Source organism: Palaemon carinicauda, chromosome 31 (assembly GCF_036898095.1).
Source record: "Palaemon carinicauda isolate YSFRI2023 chromosome 31, ASM3689809v2, whole genome shotgun sequence".
NCBI classification, from domain to species: Eukaryota; Metazoa; Arthropoda; class Malacostraca; order Decapoda; family Palaemonidae; genus Palaemon; species Palaemon carinicauda.
This window is the reverse complement of record NC_090755.1, coordinates 67,015,309-67,030,308: the sequence shown is the minus strand read 5'-3', so window position 1 is coordinate 67,030,308 and position 15,000 is coordinate 67,015,309. Positions and strand designations below refer to the sequence as shown.

Genomic DNA, 15,000 nt, shown 5'->3' with positions numbered 1-15,000 from the left:
ATATATATATATAGTGGAATCAAACAGTGATACACAGAACAAACTGGGAAAAAATATAACGAAAGGACAAGATACTATCTAATACATAAACTGTTCCTAAGAAAATAAAGTTACATAATATAATCTTATATTTGCAGACAATTCTGGTGCAGACCTGGTATCCAATGACGGTGGCCACTGTTTCGAGAATTCACAAGCAACTCGTCCACCATTACAATGAGATCTCTTCAGATGATATGAGTCTTGTCTCGTTTTCTGTAAGTTTAACCATAACTGGAGTTGCCCAGTTCTGTTGTTTGCTAAGGTCTCTGTAAATGGGAATACAAGTTCTGTAGTTAATCAGGTTTTTAAAGTTTTTTTTTAGATTTAACTGAAATTCTGTAGTAAGCTCATTTTAGTATTAAGGTCTATGTAAGTTAAAAACAAACTGTTTGTAGTTAGACATTTCAGTTCATTATTAATGTCTCCAAGATGATACAAAAGTTGTTCTTTATTGGTATCTGTTGTTTTTTCTAAGTTGAAACAGTCAATATGCTCTTGTTAAGGTCTCACAGTCAAAACAGAAGTTTTGTTACCTGTCAGTTTTGTTCAAGTCTCTGCAAGTATGGATTAAAAATCTGTAATTAGCCAGTTCTGTTCTTTTTTGGAATCTCTGTGAGTTGAAACAAAATTTTTGCAGTCAACTAGTTTCATTTTATATTGAAGTATTTAAATTGCAACAAAATATTTGTTGTCGTACAGTTCTTTTGTCTATTAAGATCTCTAGGTTGAGACAAACTGTATGTAGTCAACAAGATTTGTTCTTTAATATAGTCTCTGGAAGTCGTAACAATAGTTCTGTACTCTATTGTAAATGTAAGTTAAAAAAAAAAAGTTCTGCAATCTGTCAGTTCTTTTCTTTTTTGGGATCTTTGCTACGTTGAGACCTTAGTGTAGGAGGGATCCAATATCCTTTTCTTAGGGTATCTTCAGATCTATTTACAGAAATATGAATGACGTCATGATAAAATATACCGAATGATGGTCCATGATTGTTTGAGAGTTTAACTGGAGTGTTAGTGGAGCTTAACAGTGCATACTTGGCAATTTTGGTCCTTGGTTGGTGTAGAGATTTTCACTTTTGCCTAGGTTTTAATCGTTATTTACGTAAAAAATACCATCTGGTCAGCCAAGGATTGCCTGGAAATGGCTAAGATATTTGAAACTACTATATGATGGTAATAGTAATTTTGGGTAGAATACTTCTTCACTGTCTTTCCTCCGCCAGCTCCATGACACCGGTTACCGAGGAGTCTCTTCTGTGGAAAGTGCTGCTATCGGCGGTGCTGCGCACATGGTGAATTTCAAGGTAAACTTGTGTCTTCTGGTTTTGTTGAGAAGATGACATATTTTGTTGAATCACATCACCTAGAATTAGATAATTACTAAAATCTCTATTTTCAGAAAATCTACATTTGCCTTGTAAAGTATGAGATTTAATGAGGTATACAGACAATTTAGATATCTTCAACATCATGCATTTATTTTGTTATTTACATGTGGGGGAATTATTTGAATGAGAGTACCCTACAGGTCCCATGCTTTCCAAAGGGCTTCCTATAGCCAGTTTTCAACACCATTTTTCCTCGCACTGCACAGACCTCAGACACTATCGCTGGGTCCTGTATGCTGAGGAAGTACTACCACGTGGATGGCGTTGCTGCTATGTCCGGGCCCTTCTCTGAGCATTCCACTGTCACCAGCTGGGGACGAGATAGAGAAAATGAAGCTCACAAAATGATGTTGACGAAGTTCATGGGAAGTATGTTCACAAGTTGATTTAGTTGTGAGGATTAGCGGGTACCTTTTGATACAAAGGTAACTGTCTGATGATGGCCCATTTTATGGTTAAATGTTTAGGGTTTTATGAATATCCCCAAAACTAATATTGTTTAAGGCCTATTCAAATTAGGCCAATACAAAAGGTAGCCCTTCAGGAGCTGTAATGTATGGAGTTTAGAAACCTAAAACATGAGTCGAAGAAGACATGATGCTCTTCAAGTACCAACTCTCCATGACTGTTGAAACCTTGTAAAGTAACTTCTGAAGAGTAGCCAGTCCTAGTCTTGCAATGTTTTATTTCAGAGCAATAAAAATTTTATTGCAGCTTTCAATTAACTCATAGCTGAAATTTTAACATTTCTTTATATGATTTAAAACTTCAGAAGGTTAATGTACATTGAAAAGATCAGAATTTACAATATTGAAGTTTATCTTGGTTAAAACACTTCATAGCTCCAAAGAAACCAGGAAATCATGTCATCTTGCATGTTTAGCAGTTCCCAGTCTTTGAAAAGCAGTTGCTATGCAAATACAATTGCCTTCAGTAATTAAGAGAAACGTGAATTTTGTAAAAATCGTAAAAATTCTTGGTAACGTTAAAATGTCTTCCCCGTTGTATCTAAACGCTTTAATATTTCAAATCTCTATCAGAAAGAAGCTTACTGTACCTGAAAGGTAAGACTACATAACATCTTATACTCCTAGGAAAGTTTGGCTGTGTGGTCGACTCCTTCAACATTTGGAAGTGCTTAGAAGACACTTTTGGTAAAGAAATGAAAGACCTCGTGATTGAGAATGGCAAGAAAGGTGGGTCGATTAGCGTCAGACCAGATAGTGGAGACCCAGTTGAAGTTGTTTTGAAGGTGAGTGTCCATACTTACTGTTTTCAATTATATATACTTAGTGCTCATTTTTGTTTTATTGAAGTAAATATTTGAAAAATACAACCTCGTGATTAAAAGCAGCGATCCAGAGATAGTTTTCGTTTCAAGTCAAAGCTGTGGAGCGACATACAGTATTCATTTCTTTGGTCACATTTGAGATGGTTTTCAAGTGTGCATTAGTATTACAATAACTTTGATCATTATTGCAGGACATAGCAAAGAATGTATTATGGAAAATGGGATGCAATATAAATAGTATGAAACTGACAATACTTTTTATAAAAAATTCTTGATTTCCTAAAGCATCCACCTAGATCCATACAGAAACTATTTTGGGAAATTTACGCCCTTTTCAGGTCCTCGACATCCTAGGAAAGGGTTTTGGAACTGAAAAGAACTCCAAAGGTTATAAGGTTTTGCCCGAGTACATCAGAGTGGTTCAGGCTGATGGCATCAACTACAAGTGTTTAGGTAAGTATGTTAATATTTATGGGGTCGGGAGTAAACTTTACTGCGAAGTTCCATGATGAATAATTCTGATTCATAATAAAAGGATGGAAGTTTGGGTTTGCCTCTTCAAGCAATATCTGTGATAACTTATTTGATGGATATTTATACTTTAAGCTTTTCTTTTCCAATGAGGAATCTAATATATCCCCTAGGCTTAGAGTGTTGGGGATGCTATGGCACTATATGTGGTGTACATCGTGTAGTATTTCTATTATTATAGCCAGTCTACAACTCTAGATGGAAAAACAACATTATACAAGCCTAAAGACTCTGATAAGAGAAAGCAGCCTAGTGTGAAAAACGAATGAAGTAAAGAATTGACTGTTAAAAAGGAGAAAAATTAATACTGTACACTACCATAAATTGCAATAAGTACCTTATACACAAAGTAACAAGACTTTAGTCAACCCCCTCAACAGGATAGCATTTGCACCAAGTGCAAACTTCCAAAGCTCCACTTATTCAACTATAATTTGGTCGTCTGAGATGAAATTTTAGGATTAATTACATAGCTCGTGCTACGTAGTGGATGGCAAAGTAGCTCAACCATGGTGGATGGTATAGTCTTGAAAGATTAAAATGCAAAGGATCGTATGAATTATGAAAAATATCAAACAGCATACACAACATACAAAGAGCCAATTGAATGTCAGAGATTAATATCATAATCAGGCATCAGTAATTTATTAGACCTCAAATTTTTGTCTAATGAGGTTGAATAAGTATTGGCTGCTGGAGACCAAACAAAGAGGCTAATATTAAAAATATAGCTTAATAGATTTATTAGGATATTTCAGAAGGACAGACAGGTCTCCAAAAAATCTTGAAAGACTTTCTCAATGCAATAAAGTTTCCTGCAATTAAAGAAGAAACAGGTAAAATGTATTTCTCAAAGTAAATATACAATTAAGAAACACACTAAGAAGAGTTTTTAACGATCAGCATATAGTCAAAGAAACCTTGTCAGTGAGATCTGGATGGGGGATACCCAATGTCCAAGAACAACTCTCACTCATACTTTGATTTTTGTTAGGCTTTAACTTTATGCTCCATAATTCTAGATATAGGAGATGGGATCAATGTAAAGAGACAGCATCCTAGTAATGAGTAACAAGCTTGTGTACCAGGAAAAATCACATAATGTGTACATGATCTGAAAAGTTAAGAACCAATAATGTTACCATAAGTAACACTAGATATTACATTTCTGTAATCAGTATGGTGTTCATCAACAACTATTCTTTATATCCTACTGATTAGAATTTCTATGACAATATTAAGAAATGACCCACCAACTTCCATCTCTTTAGGTTTAGAAACAAGTGACTCATAATTAATATGGTAAAATGCAGCACTAAAGTCAAGACCAATCATATAACTTCATGATCATAATTATGGAAGTTCTTCCCGACATTGGAGATTGTAAGAAGAGCGTCACAAGCTCTTAAGGCCCTTGCGAAAGTCAAAATGCAGAATAGATAATAGATGATTGCTTTCAGCATATCCATTTAAATTTTATGCCAACAGGCGTGTAAAGATTTAAGAAAATATGGGAGTTGTGGAAATTGAGGGGTACAGAGGTACCACTCTTCCCCGTCCTATCTCTCGAAAAGACCAAAGGGAACGGGTCAGAGGGCATAGTACCAAGGGTTGAAGGAATAGATCTAGCCAATTTCATCGACCTCAAAGAGGAGTCCGAGGGAGAGCAGTCGCGTTTAGCCATCTTCCTCCTCCTGCCATACACTTGCCACTTGGCGGGGTACCACTCCCTACACTCCTCACATGAGGACAGGTGACAAACGTGGCGCTTTTGCACGAAGGGCAATAATGGGCAAAGGTACAGCCAAATTTACCATATTGAGTTACGTTACCAAGACTTTAAAAAATACATATGACTTCTTGCTAACATAAACAAATATCAGTCAACTTCGGATCCTACAAATTAGTTGTCTTTATGAAAAACAATGCAAAAATACCGTCTGGGTCCATAACTTTATAAGCATCAAGGTTAAGCAAAACGGCATTTGCAACATCCCCTTATCCCCTATCTGCAACAACTGTTTAGCTTTTGACTACCTCAGTTCTTTCCTCCTTTCTTTCATTTTACTATCCAGCCTTTCTTGCTATGACTTCACAGTTTAACTGGAGTTTTCCTTCAATTTCACTTCCAGGTCTTTGTACTTCTTGTTTGATTATTTATCTTATTGTCCAACCAAGTGCTAGTGGGAGTTGTGGAAATTGAGGGGTACAGAGGTACCACTCTTCCCCGTCCTATCTCTCGAAAAGACCAAAGGGAACGGGTCAGAGGGCATAGTACCAAGGGTTGAAGGAATAGATCTAGCCAATTTCATCGACCTCAAAGAGGAGTCCGAGGGAGAGCAGTCGCGTTTAGCCATCTTCCTCCTCCTGCCATACACTTGCCACTTGGCGGGGTACCACTCCCTACACTCCTCACATGAGGACAGGTGACAAACGTGGCGCTTTTGCACGAAGGGCAATAATGGGCAAAGGTACAGCCAAATTTACCATATTGAGTTACGTTACCAAGACTTTAAAAAATACATATGACTTCTTGCTAACATAAACAAATATCAGTCAACTTCGGATCCTACAAATTAGTTGTCTTTATGAAAAACAATGCAAAAATACCGTCTGGGTCCATAACTTTATAAGCATCAAGGTTAAGCAAAACGGCATTTGCAACATCCCCTTATCCCCTATCTGCAACAACTGTTTAGCTTTTGACTACCTCAGTTCTTTCCTCCTTTCTTTCATTTTACTATCCAGCCTTTCTTGCTATGACTTCACAGTTTAACTGGAGTTTTCCTTCAATTTCACTTCCAGGTCTTTGTACTTCTTGTTTGATTATTTATCTTATTGTCCAACCAAGTGCTAGTGCCAGAGTGTCGACCAAATTTTCATTAATCGAATCAAATCAATTGTAGCTGTTAGGATGGCCTCGGAAATATTTTGTCACCCAAGAATTGATATTTTCGTGGTTGTATGTGTATACATTAACATTATACCGTAGTTTATTTATTTCCATTAACATTATACCGTAGTTTATTTATTTCCATTTGTTTTTCACAGCAGACAAAGCCTTACTTTAAATACTATTGAAATCTTTCAGTCAGCCCTTACGTAATTTTTCTGCACTAATAACCTTTCCTTTTCGATGCAGCGGCCATCTTGAAAGCCATGGAAGAGAATGGATGGGCAGCCAATAATGCCGGCTTTGGGGCAGGAGCTGCACTTCTACAGAGGGTATGGGCACTTTCAACCCAATTTACTTTCATACTAGTAGTTTATTTACAGATTTAAAACTCAGCCTGATTGACTTTGTACTTTTACACACCTTTTGCATGACTAAGGTAATACTGTACCAATTTCAGGGCTAAGTAATTATCTAAATAAGTGGAAGATTTAAACAAAGCTACTATTGAAAATATACTGAATATTCGAATCAAAATACAGAACATATTTTTGTATGTTGTGGGTAAAAGTACACGCACAGGCTATGAACATGATCTGGTACAAAGCATGTTAACTGCTAAATTTCAGTAGGAGTATCACTTTCTTTCATTCTATAGATCGACAGAGACACCCAGAAGTGTGCTTACAAGTGCAGCTTTGCCGAAGTGAACGGAGAGGAGATTGATGTGTACAAACAGCCCATTACTGACCCAGGGAAGAACAGCAAGAGAGGTCGACTGGCTCTTCATTGTACAAATGGCGTTTACACCACCGTTAAGGCTTCAGAGTCGAGTGAAGAACAGGTATTGTGACTCTTGATTAATAGTGGTATTTTTGCATTTTCGTATTTTGGAAGAGGTTGATAATACTGGAAATAACGTGTCTAGTTGAATCCAGATCTAAAGCTAGTAAATTAGCAGAATGAAGTGAAGACTTTATAAAAAGGGGTACTGGAAATAAAGGAGACTAATTAATGTTCCAAGAGAATTAAGGATAAGAGAATGGGGGAAAACTTTATTGCTTACTAGTTATTATGGAAACAAATTTGGGTAGACAATTCATATTTTGTTCTGAGATGGTACTATGAAATTGAATTATCGACACCAAGTTTTCATGATACAACTCCTCGGGCCATGAATCTCAATGCCCTTACATTTTCTCCATGTATCATTTAATTTTTATACTAGCTATAAAGTTATTTCCCTCTTAATGTACTCTTATTTCTTTTTTAACTCTCACTGACCTCGTCCTTATTGTCCTCCTGGCAGGACCAACTCCTGACTGTTTTTGAGAACGGTGAGCTCCTGAAGGACTACACGTTTGATGAGGTCCGCCTGAGAGCAGAAATTTCCAGCAACGACATCGACATCTTGAAGTTCATTGCAGAGGATGCTTCGAAGTAGGATATTCTTCAAAAAAAGGTGTTCGCAGTAGAAAAGAATTTAGACAGAATGTGTTTTCAAGTAGAAGGATCTTTTAGATTGGTGTTCACAGTTTAATTTTGACAGAGTGCGTATCCAAGTAGAAGATTCTTTTCAGCAGGTGTTCCCAGTAGCAAGGAATTTAGACAGAATATGTTTCCAAGTAGAAGATTCTTCATTCTTTTAAACTGGTGTTCCCATTAGAAAAGAATGTAGACAGAATGTGTATCCAAGTAGAAGATTTTTCTGAACAAATGTTCCCAGTAGAAAAGATTTTAGACCTAGTGTGTATACAAGTAGAAGATTCTTTTAAACAGTTGTTCCAAGTAGAAAAGAATGTAGACAGATTGTTTATACAAGTAGAAGATTCTTCTAAATAGATGTTCTCAGTTGAAAAGGTTTTAGACCGAGTGTGTATCCAAGTAGAAGATTGTTTTAAACATGTTTCCCCAGTAGAGAAGAACTTAGACCGATTGTGTATCCAAGTAGAGAGTTCTTGATTCTTTTAAACAAGTGTTCCCAATGAAATAGATTCAGACAGAATGTGTATATTAAACGGATGTTTTCAGTAGGAAAGAATTAAGGCAATGTCTGAGTAGAAGATTTTTTATTCTTTTAAACAGATGTTCCCTGTAGAAAAGAATTTAGAATGTCTGCCCAAGTAGAAGATTCTTTTACACAAGTGTTCATAGTAGAACATTCTATTTTTAAAAAGAGGGGGTTTTAAGTAGAAAATCCATCCATATATGATTTTCCAGTAAAAATTGTAACAAACTGGTGCTTTCCATTAGAAATATTTTTCCAAACAATATTTTTCACAGCAGAAAATTTTTTCTAAGCATAAAGATCATTTTATGTTAAAAGTCTATTTGAACAGGTGTTTCCACGTAAGTTCTTTTTATAAACAAGTGGTGTTATAAAGTATAAAAAGCTTACAAGTACAGAATATTCCTGAATAAGAGCTTCTTATAAACATATGGTACACTTAATTAACAAATGTTTTGAAGTACAGTTGAAAATATTTGTTAAATAGTAGATGTTTCTGTGTTCAGTATAATGTTCTTGCAATCAGTATGTACTCTGATAACAATACATCTGAGAAGAAGGTTAATCTAAGTAAAAGATGTTTCTTAGTAGTAGCTGAGACGTTTGGTAACAATAAGAAGCTAATCTGTAACGAGGCTAACTTGTGACTACTCAGACTTCGAATAGGATAGTCGGCATTTGAAGCGGTTTGTTAGCCTTGGCCAACTGTGTGCCCTTGCTGTTAACAAGCGTGACCTCGTTTTATGGCAGCTTTATGTCACATGGCCTTTATCAATGTCAGGATGCCAGAAAACCTCATATTAATCAATCAGTCAATCAATCAATCAGTCAATCAATCAATTAATTCCCTTTATCATCTGTTTGTTAGCCTTTGCCAACTAAGTGCCCTGCCCCAGCCATTAACAAGTGTGACCTTGTTTTATGGAAGCTCTATGTCACATGCTCTTTATCACTCCCTTTCTTGCAAAGCAGAGTGAAATAAATCAGTTGTTTTAGGTCATTTATGTCTTAAGCTGTTTGTTAACCTTTGCCACCTCAGTGCCCTAGCTGTTAACAAGTGTGACCTGGTTTTATGGCAGCTGTATGTCACATGCCTTTTGTCCCCTATGTTCCTGTAAAGCAGAGGGAAATAAATCGGTTGTTTTAAGTCATTTATATCTTAAGCTATTTGTTAGGCAACTCAGTGCCCCAACCATTAAGTTTGACCTCGTTTAATGGCAGCTCTATGTCACATGCCCTTTGTGCTTTATGTTCCTGCAAAAGAAGAGGGAAATGAACCAGTTATTTTAGGTCATACATTTCATGCCACTCTGTTTAGTATACTAAGAATTTTTTGGTCCTCATTCAAAATCCTATAAACTAAGCAAAAGAAAAAAAAATATTTCAGGAATTTTTCGGGTAAAAATTATAAGACTGACGGGTTCATCAAAGATCACTTATCGAACTTGAACTAGTGACTGATTTTTGAAGCATTTCATTCTTAGGTTTTTATATATGTTTTCCTAGATAAAGTTACAGTTGTTCTTAAGAAGAAAATTTGTTAGAAGTCGATTTTTAGAAGTAAAAATGATGTTCATGAAGAAATTTTTCATTAATAAAAATGGACAAGTAAACAAATGTATAGGAAATAAGAGAAAATGTAATTTTTTGTTAAAAAAGTATATAAATAAAGAAATTTCCCATCTTTTAAAAGGAAGTGTTAAAGAAAAATCTATGAATTAAGATGAAATTTTATTATTTATAAGAAACTTATTTTATAAAATTGAAGGTTTCCTGCTATTTCAAATAGAAAAAAAACATAATAAGGCCACCTATTATACTAATCAATTACCCCCATCCTGTTGTTTCAAATGTATTTGTGTGACTCGCTCTCCTTCCAGACCCCTACGATATGTTGCAAAACATTTAAACGTTGCTTTATAAATCGATTGTGATGTCTTTGACCATATTCTCATAAATGATGGTGGGAACTAAAGAAACAAGGTCCCGCTGTATTAAAGTTTTGAAAGAAAAAAGAAAATTATTTTAAATCTCTTAATTCTTATGGGAAAAATAAAACATTTATTGAACGTACAATGAACACCCAACGCACTGTAGGGTCATTTGCACTATAAAAAAATTTATATTTTTTTCTAGAATTAATTCCCGTTATATGAAAATGACTTGTAGCATAAGCTGGAATACATTCCTTCCACAATGGACAAATATCCATATCTCATAAAATAAATCCCTTGGGATAATACACAAAAACTCACATCATGTGTTGGAATACATTCTCTCCACAGTGGACAAAGACTAATGTCTCATAGAATAAATCCCTTGTGATAATACACACAAAAACTCACATCATGTGTTGGAATACATTCTCTCCACAGTGGACAAAGACTAATGTCTCATAGAATAAATCCCTTGTGATAATACACACAAAAACTCACATCATGTGTTGGAATACATTCTCTCCACAGTGGACAAAGACCCATATCTCATAGAATAAATCATTTGGGATAATACAAAAAACTCACTATGTGTTGGAATACATTCTTTCCACAATGGGCAAAGACTCCTATGTATTAGAGTAAATCCCTTGGGATCATACAAAAAAAAAAAACACATTATGTGCTGGAAAACATTTTCTTCATATTGGCCCATGATATGTACTGGAATAATTTGCAAAGACATACGATTTATGTTGGAATAATTTCCCCGTTATATTGCTTCAAGATCTATAAAGTATGCAGAAAAAAAAATTCTTTAGGTAATGTACGAAGACTCCTAACATATACTGGTATAAATTCCGAGATATGTTTAAAAAAAAAAGACTTGGGAATAATTGAATAAGTTTTTTGGTATATTGTGCGAAGTCCCCTTACATATACTCTAGTAAATTCCTTGTGCTAATGTACGAAAACCCTAAGACATTGGAATAAATTTCAAGGTCAATTAGGCAAAGACCCATAACATATATTTAAATGAAATCGTTGGGATAATGCACCAAGATTTATAACACATGGTAGAGTAAATTTCTTGGGATAATGATACAAGCCCCATCACATGTATTGGAATAAATTCCTTTGGAAAATAGTTAAAGGTGCAATAGTCACAGGAGAATAAACTTAAGATATTGTTCAATTAACCAAAACAAGCAACTCTTAATTAGGTAAATTTATTTGTTTAATGTGCAAACTAGCGACATGAGAAGACCATTATCATAAGATTTTGAACTTTAATTGATCATAATTGAATAATATTGTTGATACTGTTCTTTTGAATAAGAATCTGATCGTCAACATCATTGATAGGCGTATTCCTTTTCGCGTGCTAAGGTACTGAGTGAAAGACAAACCGTGGTTAAATGATGATTGTAGACTTGCTTATTTGGAGAAGCAGGAGGCCTATTATTTTTGGACGGGTAACATCAGATTTGCTTTGGAATAACTATATTCAGCTTAGAGCTTTTGCTGAGAGAGTTTATGCTTCAACTGAAAATGAATACAATTTAACCATAAAAGAAACCCTCACTGGTACAACCCAGGAACATAAGCGGTTGGCTACCCTTTAATCTGTACTCTTTGGTGTAGATGTAACAGTTCCTCCTTTATTTAAACCAAATGGCTCGATCACTCACTGTTCAAAGGAAAAGGCAACCCTTTTTTTCTGATGTGTTTGACAGTAAGCAGAGATGGTGAAAGGGTTATGGACTTTGCTGTAGCGTTTGATATGGCAGTAATCAACACTTTCTTCGAAAAACAGCCAAAATATCTTACAACGTATAAAAGTGGTGGGCAAGAATTCCAAATTGATTTTGTATTAGGTAGAAGGGTAAATCTAAAAGAGATAATAAACTGTAAAATATTCCCAGGAGAAGCTGTAACTCTTAACAGTAGACTGGGATAGGAAGAAAACAATAAGAGGTAAGCAAAAGATAATTCCAAAGATAAGATGGTGGAAGCTGAAAGAACCAGAATATAGGGATAGATTCATAGAGAGGGTTTTAGTCGTTCTTGGCACCATGGATTAAGAGAATGTGGATGAGTCGTGGGAACAGAACAGCAGTATTCTGAAAAGAGTTGGCAGAGAAGTTCTAGGGATGTCAACAGGAAAAGGGCCAAGAGACAAAGAAACTTGGTGGTGGAGTAATTATGTACAAGAAAAAATCAAGATCAAGAGAAATGCAAAGAAAAGGTATGATGAAACAGGCACTGAAGAAGATAAGGAGAGAAGTAGATTAGCAAAGAAAGAAGCAAAAGTGGCTGTGGCACAGTCAAAACAGCAAGCATTGGATAATGTATATGAAGATTTGGACACAAAGGAGGGTCAAAAGAAGATTTACAAGAATGCTAAGGGAAGAAACAAAGCGACCAAAGATATTACCCACATTAAGCAGATAAAGAATGAGGATGGAGTGGTAATGTGTAGCTCAAGTGATATAAAAGGAAGGTGGAAGCAATATTTTGAAAGATTGCTAAATGAAGAAAATCTGAGATCTATAATTGCAGATGGAAATCCAAATTTAGGAATGGTAAGAGATATAGAGAGAGAAGAAATTAAGGTTGCCTTCAGTAAGATGAAAAATGGAAAAGCTACAGGACCTGATGAGATCCCAGTGGAAGTCTGGAAATCCTTGGGGGAATTTGGAGTGGATATGCTGTGGGATCTGATGAAGAAGATGCACCGGAAAGAAAAGATGCCCAGAATGTGGAGGCATACCTTTTTAATACCCATATTCAAAGAAAAGGGCGATGTACAAAATTGTAATAATTATAGAGCAATCAAACTCCTCCCACATACAATGAAGCTTTGGGAAAGGATTATAGAGTGTAGGATCAGGGAAGAGACCAAGATTGGAGAAGAGCAGTTTGGATTTATGCCAGGCAGAAGCACGACGGATGCAATGTTTACACTAAGGCAGTTGATGGAAAAATATAGAGAAGGCCAAAAGGAATTACATATAGTATTTATTGACTTAGAGAAGGCTTATGATAGAGTTTCACGGCAGGAGATATGGAGATGTTTGAGAGAGAGTGGAACACCAGAGAAATGTTAAACTGATTAGAGATATGTATGAAGGAGCAGGCACACAAATAAGAATGAGTGTTGGTTTTACCGAGACGTTTGAAGTGGGAGTTGGGTTACACCAGGGGTCGTCATTAAGCCCCTATTTGTTTAATATAGTAGTGGATGTAATTGCTGAAAGAGTGAGGGAACAGTCACCATAGACCATGTTGTTTGCAGATGATATAGTTCTGTGTGATGAAACCAGAGAAGGATTGGAGGGGAAGCTGGAGGGATGGAGAGAGGAATTGGAATTGGAGAGCAGAGGGCTAAAGATCAGTAGAACAAAAACAGAGTATATGTGTTGCAACCCGCAGAACCAATAAAATGATATACATTTGCTGGGTGAAATAGTAAAGAGGACAGAAAAAATTAAAGTACCTAGGGTCATATGTGGAGGAAACAGCAGAACTCCAAACGGAAGTGAACAGTAGAATTCAAGCTGGATCGAATAATCGGGAGTGTTGTGTGATTGAAGGATAAACTTAAAGTTAAAGGGAAAAGTACATAAAACTGTAGTGAGACCTGCCATGACATATGGTGCAGAGACCTGGCCCATAAAAAGATCTTTGAGAAGAAAATGAATGTTGCAGAGATGAGAATGCCAAGATGGATGGCTGGGATCACGAGACTGGATAAGGTTAGGAATGACTTGGTAAGGGGAACAACAAAGGTTACAGAGGTGTCAAAGAAAATCCAAGAAAAGAGACTACACTGGTTTGGGCACGTAATGAGGAGAGACCAGGAGTATGTTGGGAGGAGGATGCTGGATTTGGATGTTCCAGGTAGGAGGAGGAGGGGGAGACCAAAGCGAAGGTGGATGGAGTGAGTAACAGCCGATATGGAGGAGAAAGATCTCAAAATGGAGGACATCGGAGATAGAAGTTGGAAACGGCTCTCTAGAAATAGCGACCCTGCATAGTGGGAAAAGTTTAGTCGAAGAAGAAGAAAAGTATGCCTTATGAGAAACTCGATCTTCCTCATTCCTGTTTTCTTGAGGCTAAACTAACTAATGTAGCTTTTTGGTCGCATGACATTAAATTTTATTTCATAAGCAGTGATGCTCGTGTAGGTGTAGACACAATTGGTATTTTTCCTTCGTCTTTTTATAAAGACCAAAAGTTTGTTAGGTCCTAAAATTATCTGTTATTTCCCGCAAGTTAGCAAGAAAAGGTTCTTTTAGCACTTGCTGGAGAATTATTAATGTTACTCTATTATGTAACTGTGTGTGTGGTAGCTCAAAGCCAGCTGATTACCGCCCAATGTCCATAACACCTATATCATCTAAAGTTTTTGAATATCTTTTGACAAAAACATCTAGATATGCTTGCGGAAGGTAATTATCTGATCCCTAGTTTGCAATCAGGCTTTCATAAAGGCCTTAGAGCATGTGATGCTCTTCTTACAATCTCCAATGGTATACAGAAATACCTTGATGTGGTCAGGAAGTTCGTATGATTGGCCTTGATTTTAGTGCTGCCTTTGACCATATTAATCATGAGGACCTTGTTTTCAAACTCAAACAGTAGGGATTGGATGGGTCGTTTCTTAGCATTATTATTGAATTTTTAAGTGATAGATTGCAAAGAGTTGTTGTTGATGGGCACCATTGAGTATAGGAGTGTGATATCTGGTGTTCTTCAGGGTAGTGTTCTGGGCCCATTACTTTTCACACTATATACACATGACATGTGGGTTGGCCTAGAATACAAGCTCGTTTCATTTGCAGTTGATGCTACTCTGCATCAATTCCATCTCCTGAATGTAGATCTTGGACTGCTGAATTTTTAAAT

General features: G+C 36.1%; 1 protein-coding gene across 1 annotated transcript in view; it reads left to right on the top strand.

Annotated features, from left to right (window-relative positions):
• Positions 1-8,284, top strand: part of LOC137624505 (nicotinamide phosphoribosyltransferase-like) — a 22,765-nt gene extending 14,481 nt beyond the window's left edge. Inside the window, exons 5-12 of the mRNA XM_068355318.1 lie at positions 138-257; positions 1,268-1,348; positions 1,639-1,801; positions 2,527-2,684; positions 3,062-3,176; positions 6,397-6,479; positions 6,806-6,991; positions 7,457-8,284. Of these exons, the coding sequence (XP_068211419.1) occupies positions 138-257; positions 1,268-1,348; positions 1,639-1,801; positions 2,527-2,684; positions 3,062-3,176; positions 6,397-6,479; positions 6,806-6,991; positions 7,457-7,591 (1,041 nt within the window). The 3' untranslated portion in view covers positions 7,592-8,284. The remainder of the gene's footprint in view (positions 1-137; positions 258-1,267; positions 1,349-1,638; positions 1,802-2,526; positions 2,685-3,061; positions 3,177-6,396; positions 6,480-6,805; positions 6,992-7,456) is intronic.
• The last annotated feature ends 6,716 nt before the right edge of the window (positions 8,285-15,000 follow it).